The sequence below is a fragment of the Zonotrichia albicollis genome, chromosome 21 (assembly GCF_047830755.1).
Source record: "Zonotrichia albicollis isolate bZonAlb1 chromosome 21, bZonAlb1.hap1, whole genome shotgun sequence".
Lineage (NCBI taxonomy): Eukaryota > Metazoa > Chordata > Aves > Passeriformes > Passerellidae > Zonotrichia > Zonotrichia albicollis.
The window spans coordinates 9,932,948-9,953,480 of NC_133839.1; the positions used below are offsets into that span (position 1 = coordinate 9,932,948).

Sequence of the window (20,533 nt, forward strand, 5' to 3'; positions counted from 1 at the left end):
AGGTGGGTGAAGGAACCTTTCCTGTTTTTCTGGGAATGATCTGTGTGAGGAAAGTGAAGTTTTTGGTGTTTGAAACAGCTTCATCAGAGCAGGTTTAGGTGCAATATTAGGAAGAAATCCTTCCCCATGAAGGTGAAGAGGCTCTGGCACAGTTGCCGAGGGAAGCTGTGGCTGTCCCAGCCCTGGAAGTGTCCAGGGTCAGGCTGAACAGGGCTCGGAGCCTATGGAAGGTGTCTGTATCCATAGCAGAGGCTGCAAAATGGGTGATCCTCAATGTCCCTACCACCCCCAGTGATCAGTGTTTGTACTGAAACAAAATTGTTCAAAATTGACGCTTTAGCCTTCATATAGACAACTTTTAAATTTCTTCAAGTGCAACACGTTTATTTTTAAGCTGTTTTTTAAACGCCTCCCCCCTCCCGTGTCGCGACAGCCGCGACTCCCCACGGGCGCTGCCGGGCGCTCCTCCGGCCGCCGGGGGGCGCTGCGGGCGGGGCGGGCCCAGCGCTGCCCGCGTTGCCACGGCCGGGCCGGGGCGGCCGCCGCGGGACCGACACCGACATCGGCGCCGAAACGGGCACCGGCAGCGACGCTGCGACCACGCATAGCGGCGGGGAGCCTGAGGAACCCGTAAGGCCCGGCCTGCAGCGGCGGGGAAGGGGCGGCCCCGGCGGGCGGGGGGCGCGGCCGTTGTGAGGGCTGGGGGCCTCCCGCCCGCCCGGCCGGGGGATGCGGGCGGCGGCCCCTCGGTGCCGAACCCCAGCTCGGGGCTGCGGTCACCGCGTGTTGCCCTCCCGGGACCGGGGAAGGCTGGTCGGCGGGAGCCGCAGAATGACGAGGAGCTTTCCCCGTGGAGAAATGCGCTCGGAGCCCGGTCCCGCATCCCAAAGTCACCCCCGGGGCATTTTCTCGTTGAGCGGGGTTGGTGCAGGGCAGGGAAAGGCGGCGGCGATTTCCCCGTGCCTCTGGGATCGCTGGAAATTTCCTGGCCTCGGGCTGCGGGCTGGTCGTGCTGGTGACGCCTGTGTACAGCAAGGACAACGAGCTGTGGTTTCTGTGCAGCTTAAATTCCCTCCCGTGCTAACAGAGCACGCTGCCTTTCCTTAAAGAAGGGTGTACACAGCCGTGCAGGAGGTGTCTGCTCTGCTTCTGGGGTAAAAACCGGGAAAGAACAGTGATTTTCTAACAAGGTCATGTTAAGGTGTGAGTTGTGCTAGAGGGAGGTGCTGTAAGGAGATGCTTTCTGATCGGGGAGTAATTTGCAGCTCAATAACTTTTCATTCTTTCATCTTTCTCCTGGGGGAATCCAGGTACCCCAAGACTTGGAATTTTGCAGACAATGCCTCTGCCTGCGCATTCACCTGCCCTTCATTCCCAGCTAAAGGCTGAGCTATCTGCCATTCCCATGCCTTGCTGGCTGAGTAAAGCCCTGTGAAACCCACAGGGTGATAAAAGGAAGGAAACTATGCTTTGAGGAACTTTCCATCTGGAACAGCTGGTACCTGGGGCACAATGAGTACCCCAAATGGGTTCCCGCAGCACTCAAGGGTGTGTCTTACCCGGAGCATGGAGGGTGGAGCGGTACAGGACCTGCAGGCAAAAAAAGCTGGAAAAGCAGCCAAAAAGGAGGCTGGGGGTGATGGGGCACCTCCGAAAATAGGCACGCCCATAAGTGAGACCTTTAAACTGCCAGAAGACCTCAAAGCTAATATCAAAATGAAATCGATCACTCCAAGGCCCCCTCGGAAGCCCCGGCTGGAACGTGCTGCATCCCTGGATGAGAAGAGCTGGAGGAAGTGGAGACGCTTTCGGACAAGCCAGGAAAGTCTGACCGATCCCAACGAGACGAGCTCCTCGAACGGTTCCCTGCAGGAAGCGTCGCCCAGCCCTCCCAGCAGGGGCAGGGCCAGCCCCTGCAATCCCTGCGGCCAGCAGGAATCCTTGCACAGCTCACCAGACGCCTTGGAAGCCAGCCCCGGGGGCAAGAGCAGGGGAGGCGCCTCGGACCTGGGCAAACGCGCCTCCGAGATCTCCAGTGCCTTTGGGGGGCTCCTGCGGGGCAAGGGCTTCGCCGGGGGCAAACCCCGGCTCTCCCAAATCATGCCGGCCCGCCCCCTGCCCCCCATGGAGCTCAACGTGGCCTCGCACTCGCTGAGGACAGCTAATAGGATCGACTCGGATTGCCTGGATTACCGGCTTTATTCTCAGCACAAGTTTGGCAGGGTGAGCAGCAGCCTCAGCGACTCCCGGCTGCAGGGCAATGGGACTCTCTGTGACAGCTGCTCCACGGACTCCATGAAATCCACCTTCAGCGTGCTCACCCCCATCCGAGCCAAGGATGTGCGCAGCAGGTAGGGCTCCCCCAGGTTCCTCCGGCTTTTGGGGTGTCGGCAGGGAGGAGAATCCCGCTGGGCAGGGAGCTTGTGAGCTCAAAAGCCACTCTGTGTTATTTAACCTGCTGTGGAGAGAGCTGGAAAATGAAGAGATCAGTAAGAATACTCTTTGTTTGCTCCTTTTAGCTGAGTATTTTCATAAATACATATGAGTATTTTCATAGATTTTATATAAATATAAATATATATTTATATATATATAATATATAAATATACTTAATATATTAATATATTAATATATTAATATATTTATATATTTATATAAATATACTTAATATATTAACATTATATATATTATATTTATATTATAATATTATTTATATTATATATATATTTCTTATTAATATATCTATATTTATAATTAATTATCTATAATTAAAATATAAATGTATATTATTCTCATAGATATATAATATAATATTCTCATAAATATATAAATATTAACTATTTTTATATTCTATAAAACATATATTTAAATAATATATTTTATTTTATATAAACGTATGTTTCCATATTATATATAAATATATACATATTATATGTTTGCATATTTCTTCTCATAAATACATATGAGTCTGGTTTGCTGTCAGTTTGCTTGTAATATTAACATAATCTGGTTTGAGAATTAAGAAGTGGTGGCTGGGCATGCCAGCAGTTGGGAAAACTGTTTTTCAGAAAAATCTGTAAGTACATTAGACTTGAACTAAAATGATAAATTCCAGGAAAAAAAATAGCACCAGATATTTTAAATTGAGATTGTCATGCAGCATTATCACAGTCTTGTGAGGTGCTGAGCAGAGGTTGCATTTGTTTGGTTTCTGGCAGGAACAAATTTATGTGCTGGGAACTACTCCAGTATCCCACAGGAGCTCCTCTGCAGGAGGGAAAAACCTAATCATTGATCCAGAGCGTGGGAGTCAGTAGTAGAGGGGAAAGAATTCTGAGATAAATTAAAGTGTTACTAGCTGGTAAAAAAGCCCCAAAGATAGATTGTTACTTGTTTGCCACCAGGGTTTTCTTTCCCATTCCTCCTTAAAGCACCTGGAGCCGGCTGGGGTGCCCAGAACTCCCTGACATTATTCTCTCATCACTATTTGCAGAGCTTAAGCAAGATTAAAAATGCTTATTCAACATGCAGTCCCTGTGCCAGCATCCCTCACCTCTGTCCTTCAGAGAGGCCAGTGCTGTGGGATGCATCTGCCCTTCCCAGAGGGGATATTTTGGCATCTCAGGCTCAATAAATTATTTTCTGGAAGCTGATTTGATGAGCTGAATTGAAGGATGTGAGTTTGAGTTTTTTTGTTGGGAGAAACCTGATGCCAGAACACTGGGAATGGTGGAGCTGTTTTTATGTTTGAAGTAAACTGAGCTGCTTCAGGGTACTCAAATTTAATGGAATCACAGAATGGTTTGGGTGGAAGGGACCTCAAAGCTCATCCAGTGTCACCCCTGCCATGGCAGGGACACTTTCTACTGTCCCAGGGTGCTCCAAGCCCTGTCCAGCCTGGCCTTGGACATTTCCAGGGGTCCAGGGGCAGCCACAGCTGAGGTTATCAAACCAATTTCTTTGTTCTGTGTCTGGATGAGTTTAGTGGGGCTGAAGACTTGGGATGGCTTCAGCCTTCTCATCACAGAGCTTGAGCAGCATCAGCCTCACCATCACCCTCGTGTCCTGGCTTTGGAAGGAACTTCAGACAAGCAGAACAGTTTATAAATATTCAATTCCTTCTTAAAGGTATATTCTTGATTACGTCAAGATTCAAACATTTCCACATCAATATCCCAGCTGCCTTGCCCTTTCCTTAGATGCTCATTTTTGGGTCTTCTGTCCACAGGAGCTATTTGGAAGGCAGCCTTCTGGCAAGTGGTGCCTTAATGGGAGCAGAAGAACTCAGCAGATATTTCCCTAATCGGAGTATGGGAATCTTTGTGGCCACCTGGAACATGCAGGGCCAGAAGGTAAGTGCACAGAAGTCTGCACAGGTCTTTTGGTAGTAAAGTTACCCCAGCTCTGTTGAGAGGACTGGGGTGATGTTTTTCTGTTCAGGAATATGTTCCTTGTCAATCATCTTTGTCAAATTACAAGGTATTTTTCTAGTAAATACTTGCATAACTAATACTTCTTTTATTTTCTTCCCTTTTGTTTTAAATTTCTTGTATAATAGGAACTTCCAGTGAATCTGGATGACTTCTTATTGCCAACAGATCCAGACTTTGCCCAGGACATGTATGTCATTGGGGTTCAAGAAGGCTGTCCAGACAGGTAGCAAAAACAATGTAATGAACCATCTTCTTTTATTGTTAACTAATCATTTTGCTTTGAATTAGACTAGAAATAGTCTCCATTGTATTCCTAATATTTTCAAAAATAAGACTGAATTCCATTGCATGAGCACCAGAGGAAATGGGATGTGGAGGAGATCTGTAAATCATAAAATCCCTGACTGGTTTGGGTTGGAAAGGACATTAAGGCTGACCCAGTGCCAGCCCCTGCCATGGGCAGGGACACCTTGCACTAGACCAGGGTGCTCTAACATGGCCTTGGACACTCCCAGGGATGGAATAACTTCTGTGTGCATACAGAATTTCATCCTGATGGCAGAGCTGTGCCGATTTCTGTGGCACCTCAGTTGAGTGCAGGGAGGTTTAGCTCGTGCCTTGATGCTGTGCATGAGAGGGGTTGCTGTGTGTTCATGAGGCTGACGTGCTCTCCTGGCTGTTGTGTGCTGTGCTGGCTGTGTGGTGCAGTATTACAGTGACCTTAGACGGTCACTGTGGTGAGAGAAGGATGAGAATCTTGTTTCTTGATCAGAAGGCTTGATTTATTGATATATGATATTGTCCTGGTTTAGGACAAATTAGGGGGAAATCTCCAAAAGGGAGAGCTCCAGGACACCCGAAGCCTGCGACAGAAGCTCGGCGCCCTCACAACACAGTCTGGTCCCTTTTCTTTTCTTGTGTTGGGGAGTGTTCTTTTTGTTACTTGTAAATAAATAGGTTTTGTTTTCCACTTTGCTCCTCCGAGGAATTCCTTCCCGAACCCGGTATTGGGGGAGGGGTGGTTGGAGGTTTATTCTGTTTTGGGGGGGGGGGGCTCCCTTTTGGAGATTTCCCCCTAATTTGTCCTAAACCAGGACAGATATATAATACATTATAACTATACTAAAAAGAATAAGAAGAGAAGTTGCAGAGAGCTGCTAAGCTAAGAATAGAATAGAAGGAATGAATAACAAAGTTCTGTGTGCAGAGAATCTGTCCCTGAGCTGCTCCTGTGATTGGCCTTTAATGGTACACATGGAAGATGAGCCAATCACAGGGACACCTGCTACATTTCACAGCAGCTGATAACAATTGTTTACATTCTTCTTCTGGGGCTCTGCTTCCCAGAAGATGGACAAATGTGAAAGAAAGGATTTCTATGAAAAAATGTCTGCGACAGTGCAGCTGTTGCTCTGTCGTGCAGGAGGGAGTGGGAGATCCGCCTGCAGGAGACGCTGGGCCCGCACTACGTCCTGCTGCACTCGGCCGCGCACGGCGTGCTCTACATGTCCGTCTTCATCCGCAGGGACCTCATCTGGTTCTGCTCAGGTGTGTGTGCCAGCCTGTGCCCTGCCCTTCCTCCCTCTCCTAACCCCCCTGCTCACTGGCAGAAGCGTTTCAGTAACAGCATCTTCTTTTCCTCCTTGCAGAAGTGGAGTATGCCACGGTGACAACTCGAATCGTGTCTCAGATCAAAACCAAGGGGGCTCTGGGAATCAGCTTCACCTTTTTTGGGACCTCCTTTCTCTTCATCACCTCCCACTTCACATGTGAGACATTTGCAATCTTGCTACAAGTGTCCTGGTTGAGGGAGGAGGGGAGGGAGCTGTACAGAGGTGAAAAAGCAGCTCAGGCTGGAGCCAAAGCTCAGGATTGCTAAGCTGAGAAGGATAAGGGAGAAGGTTTGTTTGGTAACAAACTTACAAAAGAACTGTGTTTATAGAAACAGAAATGAACTTTGCACCATTGTGTCCCTTTTCCCACTTTCTGCCATCATTATTCCGTGCAGACACTCCCAGAGTGTCACATGTTATATGTGGAAAATGTCTGATACCCTTTGGAAGCTCCTGGTATAACCAAAAATGATCATTGCATGAAAATGATTCCCTGTTGGCATAATGGGGTTTCTGTCTTGCAGCTGGGGACAGTAAAGTGAATGAGAGGAAACTGGACTACAATAAAACCATTCAAGCCCTTACACTTCCCAAGAATGTTCCAGACACAAATCCATATCGATCCAGCTCCAGTAAGTGTGAAACCATGAGCAGGGGGAGCCCAGCTCAGCAGAGTCTGGGCATTGCCTCTCAGGCTGCACTGGGAAAGAGACAAGCAGAGTGATCATTTGAGACTGTGTGAAAAGAAACTACAGCTCTTTTTATCTGAGGATGGTTATTACTCCTATGATTTTTTTTTTCTTGAAATTGGGAATTTGAAAAAAAAAAATTGAAATGGAAGAGAGAAAATTCAAAAGGGAATTTTTATATTATGTATTTTTTTAGCAATTATTTTGGATTAATTATTATTAATGTTACGGATATGTTTTCACTTTCCAGAACAATTAGGAATTACTTTATTTCAAATTTAAGAGAATAAACCTTATGTCACTTTGCACGTACACAGGTCAGAGCATTGTCTGCCAAAGTCCATTATTGTTTCCTAGTACTGTGCTGACAACTTGATACCTAGATAGATAATTAGGTCCTTCTACTAGGAAATTTAATATACTCTTTATCTGCAGTGTAGCATTAGCTTTTTGTGTTCCCTCTGGTGTTAGGTTCTATAGATAGTTTGGTCTCTTTTCAGCTTTTTCTTTGGTTTTTAACATTTCTGTTCTGTTTTCTCTTGGGTTGTTAATTCCCATATTCAGTGGTGATCACAGGTAGAAAACATACTCAATATCACACCTCCACGTAGTGAAAAGAAAGAATTTCTTCCTCGAACACATCCAGCAGCATCCCTTGAACCTTGTGCTGTGAATTTGCAGGTGATGTCACAACTCGGTTCGATGAAGTTTTCTGGTTTGGGGACTTCAACTTCCGGCTGAACAAGGATCGGGAGACGGTGGATTCCATCCTGAACCAGAACCCCAACACAGACGTGTCCAAGCTCCTGGTGTACGACCAGCTGACCAGCGAGATGAGTCGGGGTGAGGGACAGCAGCTGTTATCTCCCTCCTCTCCAGAAACAAAGAAATCTGCACACAGGAGTAATGGCAGCCCAGTCCCCAATTCCTGGAGACTTTTTTTTGGTTAAATTCCCTGAAGAAGGGAGTCAGCAGCTGTCAAGTACAGTGGCAGTGTGTCAAGGGACCTGTTGCTGTAGCAGTTTGTTCTGTTTAATGTAACCTCCCAAGCCATTTGCTGCTGTTTCATCTGACTCCTCCATAACCTGAGCATCTTTCTGTCCCAGTGTCCAGGGAATTTAGATTTGAACAGCATTTGCAAAGCAGCACGAGCTTTCAAAGCACAAGCTTTGGAAGGGGAATTCTTTGTTTAATTGACCACTGACTAAACAGCCACTGGCTCTTTTTTATCCTCTCCATGTCAGTATTAGAGCTTCCTCCCTTTCTGCAGCCCAGGTTTTTCTGGGCTGTTTTTTCTAGCCAGCATTAGTAGACACAGTTCTAAGGAGGGAGGAGTTTGTTCATGCCATTCTCCCCTTCCCTTCCAGGGTCTATTTTCAAAGGATTCCAAGAGGCTGATATCCATTTCCGTCCTTCCTACAAGTTTGACATAGGAAAGGACAGCTATGACACCACCTCCAAGCAAAGGACTCCCTCCTACACGGTAAGGGATGATTTCAGGAGTCCAAAGGAATTCAGTGGTGCTGAGATTTGTTGCTTAAGGGCAGCTGGGATTTCTGAAAGAAAGGGCTGTAGAATCTGTGAGCACAGGGAGAGTTTGGCACAGACTGTTAACCTTATTTTCCCTGTCTGAGTGGGCTCTCCCCTGTGCTCAGAGCTGGCACAGAACTGTTGGGATCAGACAACGAATGGATCCCCATCCAAGGGCACGTTAATTTCACCAAGTGGAGGGTGATGAATGAATGAATAAATGAATGAATGAATGAATGAATGAATGAATGAATGGAATTGTCTCTTGTGCAGCAGTGCTGCTCTCCAGGTGGGTGATGTGCAGTCACCCTCCCTGTCCCCTCTCCCCACCTTCAGGACCGGGTCGTGTTCCGCAGCCGCTACAAGGACGACATCCAGGCTGTCAAATACTCCTCTTGTCCTGTCATCAAAACCTCAGACCACCGACCTGTGTTTGCCTTGTTTCGTGTCAAAGTGAGGCCTGGCAGAGACAAGTGAGTACCTCCTGCAGCTCCCCATGCCTGATTGCTCCAGTGACCCCGAGGAGATCCTCCTGTGTGTGTCTATCCCTGCAGCCTGGTTGGGTTTTACCCAGTACATGCTGGTGGCCAGAGCAGTAAGAGCTTAAACTTTGCCCTGACAGCTGAAATCCCTGCTGCCAGGTCTCTTAATTCTTCTGAGGGGGATAAACAGAGCCCACTGCAATTGAATGTAAATCTGTGTTTTATCTGAGATGCAGCTCTTTGTTTTCCCTATCAGCATGTGCAGCTTTCCTCTTCTCTTCCTCTTTCTCTGTTTAGGCTCAGTTCTGTTTTCCCTCCCCAGTGGTGGCTGCAGTTCAGCACAGCTGGATGTCAGTGGAGTATTTTGAGATCATCCAACTTCCTAATGTCCTATATAGGCTGTTGTAGGCTGTTGTATTAGTAGAACTCCTTAGGAAATTTCATTTGGAATGATTCCCTTTTTTGTGAGTAACACAGTCAGGGATTTCAAGACCTGAATATCTAAAAAAGTGATTTCTCAAAGTATCTGATCAGCAGTGCAATTACAATGGGAATTTTTGTTTCTGGGTACTAAATACCCATTAAATAGCAATGTGTGATGGGCTGCTCAGGTTTCCTCTCTAAAACAGACCAAGGTAAGAATAGTTGAGATGAACCACACCAGTGAGTACACCAAGTTAGCTGTAACCTGGTGTAGCTTTTCAAATGAGTGGGTTTTAATTCAGAGTCATTAATAAAGTCCTCTATATATAAAAGCAGGTGAGTTCATGCTAAAATTTAAAGTGCATTTCCCTTTTACAACCAGCATTTAAAGTATTGTGAAAAACCTTAACTTGTTGCTGTGGAAGAACAACTCTTGTTTCTCCCACAGCAGTTCCTGAATGCCTTAAGAAAATAAAAATCAGATTTGTGGCCTTTGTTGTATGAAGTAGTAGGGAAATGCTGGGCAAACAAGAACCTATTTCTGCCCTGACCTGCTGGCTTGTGTTCCTGTTGCAGCATCCCCCTGGCTGCAGGGCTGTTTGACAGAGATCTGTATTTAATCGGAATAAGGAGGCGGGCCACAAGGGAGCTTCTGAGACTCCGGGAGCAAAAGGACCAAAGATCCAGCAGCATATGTAGCATTTCTTGAGCTGAAAGCTCTGCAGTGCTTGTGGTAGAGGTGCCCCAAAAGAGGATTTCAGACCATGGCAAACTCTGCAGGGAATTGTCTGCATAAGCACCTCTGGCAGTTGCTGTGGCTTGTGAAGAATGTCTTAAACCTCATCCTGGATTCATTTGCATGAGCTAATCCATGTAGCTCAAGTGCTTCTGCCTAAGAAAAGGAGTCAGTTCTTTAAGACATCCATCCCAACTGGTGTAATTGGTTTATTTTTAACCAGACTATCTTAGGAAGCCACTGGGTGCAGCCCCTTGGTTTCCCTCCATGCAGGGGCACAGCTGCTGGAACTGCATCACCCAGAGGGGCCCTAAGAGAAGCCTGCAGAAGAGTGAATTCTTCGTTTGTCTCTTTGGTTTGGTCAGGTTAACTTCCATCCAGTGTGGGGTTGGGTTTGCTCCTTCTCTGTAGCCAAGTGTTGGTATTGTGTACAGGCAGTAACAGGGACCAGTTCATGGCAGTTGTGTGTGTGGATGGTGCTCCTGTGCTGGGCTTGGGTCCTCTACAGCAAATTGTTTGTGAATGTACTCCTGTACATTGAAGTGTAGAAACATTGCCTTTCAATAATTGTTCTATAGGCCTTCTGTTCCTAAGGGGGTAAATACCAAACTCTCAGGCCATATATTTGTCTGCTGAGACTGCTTGAAGCCATCCCTTCCTGAACTCACTTGTCCTGCCCAGGGCTCATTAAGCACTACTTGCCTTCAGCAGCAGGAGCTGGAATTTGTCTGAGAACAGGCACTGTGTGATGCTTCACCAAAGTGATGCAAGTGAGTGCACCAGGGAGGTTTGCAGAGCAACTGCAGCCACTCAGCTCCACACAGCTCCATTACCTCCAATCACAGTCAATTCCTTTTGGCTTTATTTTTCCAGATCAGTAAACTGTGAATAACTTGCTATTTCTGAGGTAGTGTTGTCTTAAGGCTATATATACTACAAGGACCAGTATGGTACTGGTAAAATGTTAAATACAGCTAATAATTAAGAACTCATGGGCACAGATGGGATCATTAATCACTTTAGGACCTAAAACATCATGCAAACACCTTGGAGGAAGTGCTGCTGACTATGCAACCTGTCCAAGACAGGCTCCTGTTCTGCGGTACATTTATGGCACTGACCTGTCTGTAGCCATCAGGTATTTGGATTTCCTTTCTTTTTAAAGGAATAAAAATAAATTAATGCAATACCTTAAGTGAGAACCAGCTTTTAGTGTTGTCAGAACCAGAGTTCTTTGTGTGGTGTGTGTTTGGGTGACCTGGGCCATGTCTCCAGCTGGAGGGGTGGGACAGATTTCTCTGTAATTGTTTGCATTGAACAGAGCATGCTCCACTGGCCAGCTCAGGAAACCTTGGCAGATGAATTTCAGAACTCTTACTACTTGCTCAGTTGTTCAGAGGTCTCTTTATTTCCTCACAAACATACACAACAACTGAACAGGACTTGCACACTGTGGGCTCTGCAGGAAGCAATGCAACGTTGGAGTTGCATGAGGAAAGGATGGGGTAAAGCAGGTACCAGCAGCCTCACAGTGCTCTGCTCCCAGCTGCACTGCCCCTTACCAAACACAACCAGCACTGAAGAGCTGCAGGGCAGCTCTCTTGTGTTTTTAAACCCATGTATTAGGGGGTTTAAAATCCAGTGTTCCTCTTTTGAGTCTCCATTTCTTTAGCATGTCACACATGTGGCACTTGGCTTTCTGTGACGTGGTGTCAGTCAAGATTGTGTTTCTAAATGTTGTGATTTTGTTATCTTGACTTCCAGCTGAGCCACATTTCTGCTGTGAGACTGATTGTGTCTTCCTTTTGCAAGGCTTTAAGTCCATCTGGGTGACACTGAGGAAATGAGGCACAAGTTTCAGGTGCAGCAGCAGCAACTCCTTTAATAACTGTTTGTAAAGCAACTCTGGAGGAAAAGAACTTTTATTCTTTAGCACAGTTCATGTTCAAGTGAAAAACCTAAAGAATAGGATCAACCTCATTCTCAAGTAAGTGTCCATTATGTACAGTACCTCTGCAGAGGAACTCCACAGAAAATTGGTTCTGTCATGGGGCTGCTTTCCTTGGAACTCTGGCAAGACGATGAAATTATTCCCAGGTAGGCAATTCCTTGTCAGATGGTGAATGGATCCGTGATTTGTAACAAAATCTGGATTGCAGGAAACTTTCTGGCTAACTTCACAGGGACAGTAACTATTATTTTCCTAATTCAGTTTGACCAAGTCTTGGTTCACCTTGGTAACAGTTATAAATATTCTCTGAATTGAGACATGGAAGCCAAGCTGTTTAAGGTGCCACACATTGCTCAGGAAGGGCACAGTGGGGCCTTGTGTGACAGCCCCACTTCCACTGCTGGGCGATGAAGAGGCAGTGGCTGCTCAGAGATGTGCTTTCACTGTAGTGATGAACATTTTGGCTTGCTCTGTTCTCCCCAAAGCCAAGAGAAGGGTGTCAACACCCATCTTCCCTTGTAACCTACTCAGAGGGTCAGACTCCTCCTCCAGGGGCGGCGCTGGCTCCTTACACGAGCTCTTCACACTCCAGTGCTCCAAAGCAGCTTTGCTCAGCTCCACGCTTGCACAGAATGCCTGGGAGCATTGGGGGCAGGGAGGGTGGTACAGCAACATGAGAATGAAAAAAAACCATTAAAAAAGAAGGGATTTGAGGGCGGGCAGGAGGCGCCGCTTGCTCTATCGGAAGAGGCGGTAGAGCCGCGGGAGCCGCCCGTCCTTGCTGGAGAGCGCGGCCTGGATGTGCTCGTACGTGGGCAGGTCTGTCAGGTCCCCCAGGGCAGCCACTGCTGGCTTCTTGTGCAGCATCTTAGTCACCACCCTCTTGATATCGCTGGGTTTCACCTGACCTGCAGGCAGAAGAAAGGCAGAGCTGTGACACCTCCATACAAACAGCACAAAGCAGCTTTGGGCCCGTGCTCAGAAAACCAACTCCGTATCTTCTCTACCATGATTTGTTTTCCCTTCCTTCTGACCAAAATAAGCCCTGTGCTGTAATTGTGAAAGCAATTAAGCTCAGTTTGAAATGTACTTCTGTAGTACTTTCAGAGGTAATTCATCAGTGCTACAAGAGTATTTTAACTGTACCCACAGCTCCCTTGAGGCAAGGCAAAGCATTGCTACTCACTGATGAGGTCACAGAGCTCATGAGGTAGCTTCCTTGTGTTTGTTGCCAAAACCTGCCTCCCCACATCTTCAAAGATCACTGGCCGAGACTCCAGGTTCATCATGAGCATGGACTTGAGCTGTGTTTTTGCTCTCTCAAGTTCTACCTGTGAATGAGCAGGAAATTAAAAAAAAAAATAAATTAATTGCTGCTCTGTAGTACAAGGTAACATGGAGGAGTTCTGCAGAAACCTCTCTCTGTGGATGCATTGCTAATGTTGCTGTATTCTTTTACAGAAATATATAACAAAATTATCTCTAAAAATCCATTCTAGCACAGTCAATGCAATGCATTCACAGAATCCCAGACTGGTTTGGGTTGGAAGGGACTTTAAAGCCCATCCAGTGCCACCCCCTGCCATGGGCAGGGACAGCTTCCACTGTCCCAGGGTGCTCCAAGCCCTGTCCAGCCTGGCCTTGCACACTTCCAGGGATTCTTTCAGCTCAAAGACCATCTGCAAACTCAAATGTGCTGCTGACCTCTCCCACTGCTCCTGCCATGAGGATGAATTCCCTGGTGATGATTTCCACCATCTCCCGAACCTGGGGAAAGCAGATGATGGAGAGAAGATCAGAACAATGCTGCTTGTGTCCACAGAACCCTGGGACTGCTGTGGGTACTGGTTAAGGACTCCTGTCTCTGAGCACAGCACTCTGTACCTGTTTTGGATCTGCACTGGCATGGATGCACAGCAGACCTGTGTCCTCATAGCTGTGGTGGTAAGAGGTGGCATTGTACATCCAGTGGTGCCTGTGAGTATAAAACAGTATTTTAAAATTTAAAACTCAGAATTTACAATGTAATAATTAAACATGGACAGTGAGCACCGTCCCAGTGCATTCTCAAGATTCTCAGCAGTGCAGTGAGAATTGTCAGTCCCTGCTTCTGACAATTTGTGCATGTGGCATCTACTCCCTTCTCTCCATTTCAGTCCTTGAATCCAGGAAAATACAGAGCCAATCCTGTTAATATTCCCTGATTAAAGCATGGACAGGGCTAGCAGAAGAAAACACAACTCCTGGTCATTTCTGCCCTTTGCTTTCACCCTCTCAAAATCCCAACTGACACACCAGTCCCATGATCCAAGCAGAATGAACTCATATAAAAAATCCTGGTGGGATTTGCTTTTTTTCCATGTAAAACTGCTACAGGATTGTTCCTGGCAGCCCTTAAGCAGCAAGACAAACCCACCTGTTGAGCACATTGAGGTAGAGCCGGGTGAACATGCCCTTGCCAGGCCCTCCAGCTGAAAAAGAGCCACCACCTCCCATCATCATGTTCAGCACAGCAAAAGGAATGAAATCGTCCTCCTGCATTGCAACAACAAACCCAGGTCATGGCAGAGCTCCCGAGGGTCTGGGGTGAGGAAAGGGGAGGGAAAAACAGCACAAGAGCAGTGGGAGGGGCAAAACCTTCAGCAAAGTGTGGTGGGAAATGCTGCTTGGTTTTATGTGCAGCAGCAAAAATGTCAATGTTTGTGGGGTGAGTCAGTGTTCCTGGGATTCTCCAAGGAACAGGGTTATGTACTCCAAGTATAGGGCATGCAAAAAGGGATTTTAGGTTAATACTTACTAAAAACGAGCAGCTTTCTAAGCCAATCATGATGTGGGTGAGCTCTGGGATGGGAGTAGGGCCCAGGCTCACATCTGACATGTCTTTTTCAACCTGTGGCAAGGGCAGACAGATCATTAACACCAATTTTCACAGCTCTTGTACCCAGTTTGATATATTCCAAATAATCACCACACCACCCAATTAACAGCTGTCATGGCCAGTTTGAGGCTCACACTCATGAAATGTAACTTAAAAAAAGCAAAAGCCTGCAGAGAAATGAGTAAATTTCTCTGCCACCTGCAGCACGCACCTTGATGATGCCTCCGGTGTACTGAGCCACGGACCTGTCCACAGCCCTGCCCTGCCCCGAGCCCCACACGGGCTCCACGCCCAGCAGGTGTTTCCTGGCACACTCCACCAGCTGCTCGTGCTCAATGCCCACCCCAGCCAGCACCATCCTGTCTGGGGTGTAGTAGCTGCTCAGGTAGGAGTGCAGCACGGCACGGTCGATTTTGTCCGTGTTCTCCACGGGGCAGAACCTGTTCAGCCCCACTGTGTTGTCTCTGAAGGCTGCCTAAAAGGGAACAGACACATTAAAGTCACAAACACTTTTCTCTAAACGTCTTTTTGCTTTGGAAGTAAGCCCACATCTGAGAGAGGAAAAGCTGAGAGTATTTCAACTCAGTTTTGTCACCTACATCAACAAAGGGAAGTTACAAATAGAATTATTTTGCAGTTTGGGTTGGAATCTTCCACATGTGGAGAATGCTGGATTTCAAAGTGAAGGGACAGCCAAATTCTCCCATCACAGAAACTGAATAACAGAAAATCTGGTTTTAGAACAGGCTAAAATAAACCCTGAAACTGCTAAAAACCATGAGGAATGCAGCAGGGTGGAACTGCCAGTGTGTTACCGCGTGGATCATTTCTGTCAGCAGAGGCTCGGGGTCAGGTCTCATGTTCAGATCCTCCAGCTCAAACCTGATGGCCATTCGGGTCATCTCAATTTCTTCATCTGCAATGAGACAAAGAAAGACATGAAACCCCTACAGAAAACCCCCAGCTGCTGCAAGTTCACTTCAGAGAGAATTCTGAGCTCTCAGGAGCAAGCCATGAGATGGAAATGGGAATTTTGAGATAGAGGGTTGTGCTGCCACACCTGATAACCTGGGCTGCAGGGTTACATCAGCCAGCAAGTTGACCACGGTGTCCAGGCCCCTGGCATCAGCAGACACTGCGTACATGATGGTGTCCCTGCAATACACAACAGGTTCTGCACTGAGACATCACCTCTGGGGCTATCAGTGTCATCTCAGCATCAGGAAATCACAGATGAAGCTGTTCTAATCATTAAATGCTTCACAAATGAAAGAGATCTGAGTTTTATCATCCTTTCAGGCTCACTTTTGTAGCTTCCCAGCAGCCCAAACAGATTTCTGCTGCTTGGGAACAAAAAGTGGCTTTTCCTGCCCCACAGCATGAAAAGAGATTCAAAGTGCTGCTGTCAGTGCTACACCACCAGGTAAGAGCAGAAGGAGCAGAAGGATCAGCTCACCTCGACGCCTGGCAGTCACAAATGCCTCCATGCTTCTCCAAGGTGAGGAGAATTTCATCTTTGCTGCCAAACTGAGCTGTGGACTAAGGAAGAAGATACCAGTGTTATTAATTAGTAAAGCAACAACTGTTTATAACCCTTCAGTGTAACCCAGAGCATCTCTGACATTCTTTCAGTCCTAGAGTTTGATCACTACGTGTCAGCCTTGGAGATGAAACCACAAAGACTATTAAAATGTAATCACAGTCATGCTAATTAATAAGCAATTAGGGTTCTGTGACTTTATCGATGCTGTCACCACTAGGAGCTAGGAGCCCTGTGGCTCAGCCCTCTTGGCTGCTCTGTGCAGATTTGGGATGCAGGGCAGCACTCACAGAGAACGCCAGCTTCTCCAAGAAGTGCGAGATACCACTGAGATATTTCGCTTCGTGTCTGGATCCCGAATTCACCAGAACTGCAGCAAAGAGAAGAACAAACCAGCGTCACTTTAACACCCGCGATCCTCACAACCGGGTGACCCCGGCTGTCCCCAGCCCCGCCGGTACTCACTGTGCCAGCCCTCCGGTACCCACGGCCCCCGGTCCCGCCGGTACTCACTGTGCCAGCCCTCCGGTACTCACGGCCCCCGGTCCCGCCGGTACTCACCGCCCACAGTGCAGAACTGCCCGAACTTGTTCTGGGAGGCGACGCGCAGCCCGTTCTCCAGCACCGTCACCCGCGTCTCGAAGCGCTCCCGGCTCTCGGCCGCCGCGAACACGGCCTTGGGCACGCCGGGCAGCGGGCACGTCAGCGACACGCTGGGGTAGGCGCCGCCGCCGCTGTAGCTCCGGCCGGCCGCCAGCCCGCACCTGCGGCACAGCGGGCACTTCAGGGCTGCGGGCGCGCCGCTCCGCCGAGGCCGGTACCGAGCGCTGATCCCCCCCCCAGAGCGGGTGCCGCCTGTCCCTCCGCTGTCCCAGCACTGTCCCCCCGCTGCCCCCCGCTGTCCCCGGCTCCGTGCCCTCCCCGCCCGGTGCCGGGCCCCGCTCACCGCCGGGCCGGGCCGCAGGCGCCGCGCCGCAGCCACGCCATGGCCGCCGCCATCTTGCCGCCACCGGGAGCGTGGGGTCAGGGGGCGGGGCCGCGGGAAGGGGGTGGGGCCGCTGGTGGGCGCGGCTGCGGAGCGCGAGCGCTCATTGGGCCGCTCCGAGTGGGAGGCCCCGCCCCGCCCCGCCCTCAGGCCATGGCGGCGCCGGCGCTGCCGGTGGCGGAGCCGCTGCCGGGGGCCCCGGCCGAGCCCAACCCCTTCTCCTTCCGCGAGTTCGTCCGCTCCAAGGCCCGCGGCGGGGACGGCGCTGGCGCTGACACGCAGGTAAGGCCGTGCGCGGCAGCGCCGCCGGGATCCGCCCCGTCACGCTGCCCACCTCAGCGCGCTGTCCCCTCCGCAGGCGGCTTGGGCTGTGCCCCCGCTGCCCGCAGTGCCCGCAGAGTCGGGGGACGAGCAGGAGGACGAGGAGGAGGAGGAGGAATGGAGCGAGAGCTACCGGCCGCTGGCCGTGGAGCAGGAACACCTGGGCAGCGCCGGAGCCGCGCCGGCGCCGGGCCGGGTTCCCCCCGGGCAGCCGAGCTACGAACAGGTGAGCGCTGCCCGCCCCCGGTACCGCTCCGGGAGAGCCGCCCCGAGCCCGGCCTGGCACAGCCTGCCCCACCGAGAGCCGCTGGGGAACAGAATGGGCTCTGGAAATGCGCGCTCAGCAGGGCCAGGGCCGGTTCTTTCCCTGTCCTGCTGCCCCGCACATGACCCGGGTGATTTCCTCGTGCTCCTGCCCCCTGGGTTCATGGTCATTTAGAGTCGGGACATTAATTAGTCACGTTTACATTGGTGGTTCAGTGCCACGTTCCTGTGCCCCGCAGTGGTTTCCAGATGGGTAAACTGAAGGTAAAATTCAGCTTGAATGTGTTAGAAAGCACAGGGATTCCCAGAATTAAAGCTGAACATTCTGCTGTTGATCTTGGATTGTTGGTGTTGTTGTGAAAATGCATCTAAGTCCTAATAAGAATTTTTTTTATTTCTTTTTTTAGCTAAAAGAAGAGAATGCTATCTTGAGAAACAAGATCAAGAAGCTTCAGATTCTGTCTGAAACTCAAGCAGACAAGTATGTGAGAAGAAATCATTTTCCACAAAACCATGAGATTCTTGATCCCTTCCCAGAATTTCCCTCCTCAAGTATTTAATGGTACAAGTACTTACTGTGTGCCATCCTTTATTTTTTTTAAGGATGAGGAAGCTTGAGAAGAAGCTAGAGGAAAACAAAATCAAAGAAGAGAAGGAAGCACAGGATTTGGAAGCCATGGTGCAGCACGTGGAGCAGAATCTGCAGCTGATGACTGTGAGTGTTGGCTTTAGGTTGAGCTCAGATGTCAGGAAGAAATTCTCCCCTGTCAGGGTGGGGAAGTTCTGCAGATCCCAGAAAGGAGCAGTGAGAAGGGAAGGAGGGAGCTGTTCCTACATCCTAAAACATTCAGAACACAGTGTGGTGTAACACAAACCTATCCCTCCAAGTTCTGTGCTGGAATCACTCGTTCCCCTGTGGCTCAAGCTGCCTGGGTTATTATTATTATTATTTTATCTTTACTATTATTAATATTAATTGCAATAATAAATTTGATCGTCATTATTATTAGCATAATCACATAATAATTTATTATATATAGCAGCATTATATTTTATTATATATAATAATATACAATAGTATTAGGGTATAATAATAGTTGCTATAATTATGTGTATTAATATTATAAACATTATTAATATTATTATCATTTCAATAATCTCTGTTCTGTTGCAGAAAAGGGCTGCCAAGGCTGAGAACAGTGCTGCCAAACTGAGGCAGGAGAATGCACAGCTGCAGGTACAGCAGCACTGCTGGGGCTGCAGGGACACATGTCAGAGCTGAGCCAGTGCAAAGGATTTTGCAGGCTCTGAGGAAAATGCTGGGTGTGTTTTTAGGCTTGGGAGTTGTGTCCTGGCAGAGGCTGGGAGAGCCTGGATGGTGCAGTGGTGAGGAGAAATGGCCAGAAACTGAAATGAGGAAGAATTTCCTTCCATGGAGGGTGGCAGAGCCCTGGAGCAAACTGCCCAGGGAATTTAGGGAATCTCTTTCTCTGGAGACACCCAAACCCAGCTGGAATTGTTCCTGCCACACTTCCTTAGCAGGGCTTGGGCTGGATACATCCAGAGCTCTTTCCAACCCTAATGATTCTGGGCAGACACTCCCTGCAGGCAGCTGGCTCTGGACTCCAGCCCTGTTTATTGCATTGTTTATTGCACTGTTATCGCATTGTTTGTTGTATTCCCTCGTGTCAGTCAATGATTACATCCCAGCCCATCAGCAGCTATGGGAATGCACCATTAGCTGCAGAGTATCTGCCGCGGTTCCGGGGTGGTTCCTCACGGATTCTGCCCTCACCCAGGCGGAGCTGAGGAATTCCCGGCTGGAGCAGGAGGAGCTGCGGGCGGGGTTGGCCGCGGCCAAGCAGAACGCGGAGGCGGCGCTGCAGCAGCTGCTGCGGGTGACAGCCAGCTCCAGGGCATCCATCAGGTCAGCTGCGCTGGGACAGCCCCACCGACCCCCTCCTGACACACAGATAAACCTTCTCAGGGGGTTTTAGGGGTAAAATTCAGGGGTTTGTGTTCTGTGCCGCAGGAGCTGCTCTGTGTTTCCTTCAAGTGTAAACATAAGTGGGAAGTGGGAGTTTCCAGTCCTGATAAAATGCTGCTTGATAAATCACAGAATGTGGGGAAACTCCCCCAAAGCTGCCTGGCTGCCTGTCCCCACGTGTAACCCTGCATCTCTCCCCCTCAGGCAGCTGCTGTCTGGAGCAGAATCCCTGCAGCTCGTGGCTGATCTCCTGAAATCCATAGACAGAATCTCTGAGGTGTCAGAGGATGGACACTGAGTGACTCACACAGCACGGAGCACTTTGTTTTCATATGGAAACCATTACTAAAAAATGATTTTTTTAATACTTGGCCTCATTTTGATGCGTCAAACTGCAGACCTGGCTTCTCCATCACCTCCCAAGAGATCCCTGAACCGGAAAGGGAGCAGCTCCTGCGGGGCCGGGAGCGCGGCCCCTCCTCCCCGGGCACCCGCAAATCCCCGGGCGGCTTTGGTTGCGGCTCCCGCTGCCCTTCGGTGCTCGGAGGGGGAAAGCCGGTGTCCCGGTGTCATTGAAGGCCGTGCCGCGGTGTCCCGGTGCCATTGATGGCCATGTCCGGGTACCATTTGAATGCCGTGTCTCGGTGTCCAGGTACCATTTGAAGGCCATGTCCGGGCACCATTTGAAGGCCGTGTCTCGG

General features: G+C 49.0%; 3 protein-coding genes across 5 annotated transcripts; 2 read left to right on the forward strand and 1 right to left on the reverse strand.

Annotated features, from left to right (window-relative positions):
• The first annotated feature begins 472 nt into the window (after nucleotides 1-472).
• On the forward strand, nucleotides 473-11,809 carry INPP5E (inositol polyphosphate-5-phosphatase E). Of its 3 annotated transcripts, none has more exons than XM_005493237.4 (11): nucleotides 473-630; nucleotides 1,311-2,351; nucleotides 4,229-4,352; nucleotides 4,559-4,656; nucleotides 5,833-5,981; nucleotides 6,083-6,202; nucleotides 6,571-6,678; nucleotides 7,417-7,578; nucleotides 8,103-8,218; nucleotides 8,602-8,738; nucleotides 9,747-11,809. In XM_005493237.4, the coding sequence occupies exons 2-11, from the start codon at nucleotides 1,513-1,515 to the stop codon at nucleotides 9,877-9,879; spliced, it is 1,986 nt and encodes a 661-aa protein (XP_005493294.2). In that variant the 5' UTR covers nucleotides 473-630; nucleotides 1,311-1,512; the 3' UTR covers nucleotides 9,880-11,809. The 3 variants fall into 3 exon arrangements, with proteins under 3 accessions (XP_005493294.2, XP_005493295.2, XP_074412796.1); XM_005493238.4 differs by having other exon boundaries at nucleotides 5,857-5,981; XM_074556695.1 differs by having other exon boundaries at nucleotides 476-635.
• On the reverse strand, nucleotides 11,557-17,366 carry PMPCA (peptidase, mitochondrial processing subunit alpha). The gene is made up of 13 exons (XM_074556700.1): nucleotides 17,222-17,366; nucleotides 16,837-17,039; nucleotides 16,566-16,645; nucleotides 16,192-16,274; nucleotides 15,796-15,890; nucleotides 15,551-15,651; nucleotides 14,947-15,210; nucleotides 14,655-14,747; nucleotides 14,274-14,392; nucleotides 13,742-13,832; nucleotides 13,562-13,624; nucleotides 13,044-13,188; nucleotides 11,557-12,765 (listed from the first exon to the last, which is right to left on the reverse strand). The coding sequence occupies exons 1-13, from the start codon at nucleotides 17,272-17,274 to the stop codon at nucleotides 12,596-12,598; spliced, it is 1,560 nt and encodes a 519-aa protein (XP_074412801.1). The 5' UTR covers nucleotides 17,275-17,366; the 3' UTR covers nucleotides 11,557-12,595.
• On the forward strand, nucleotides 16,904-20,197 carry ENTR1 (endosome associated trafficking regulator 1). Its single transcript, XM_074556701.1, has 8 exons — nucleotides 16,904-17,039; nucleotides 17,222-17,542; nucleotides 17,619-17,807; nucleotides 18,253-18,326; nucleotides 18,449-18,560; nucleotides 19,020-19,082; nucleotides 19,645-19,772; nucleotides 20,037-20,197. The coding sequence occupies exons 2-8, from the start codon at nucleotides 17,261-17,263 to the stop codon at nucleotides 20,128-20,130; spliced, it is 942 nt and encodes a 313-aa protein (XP_074412802.1). The 5' UTR covers nucleotides 16,904-17,039; nucleotides 17,222-17,260; the 3' UTR covers nucleotides 20,131-20,197.
• Nucleotides 20,198-20,533: the final 336 nt, after the last annotated feature.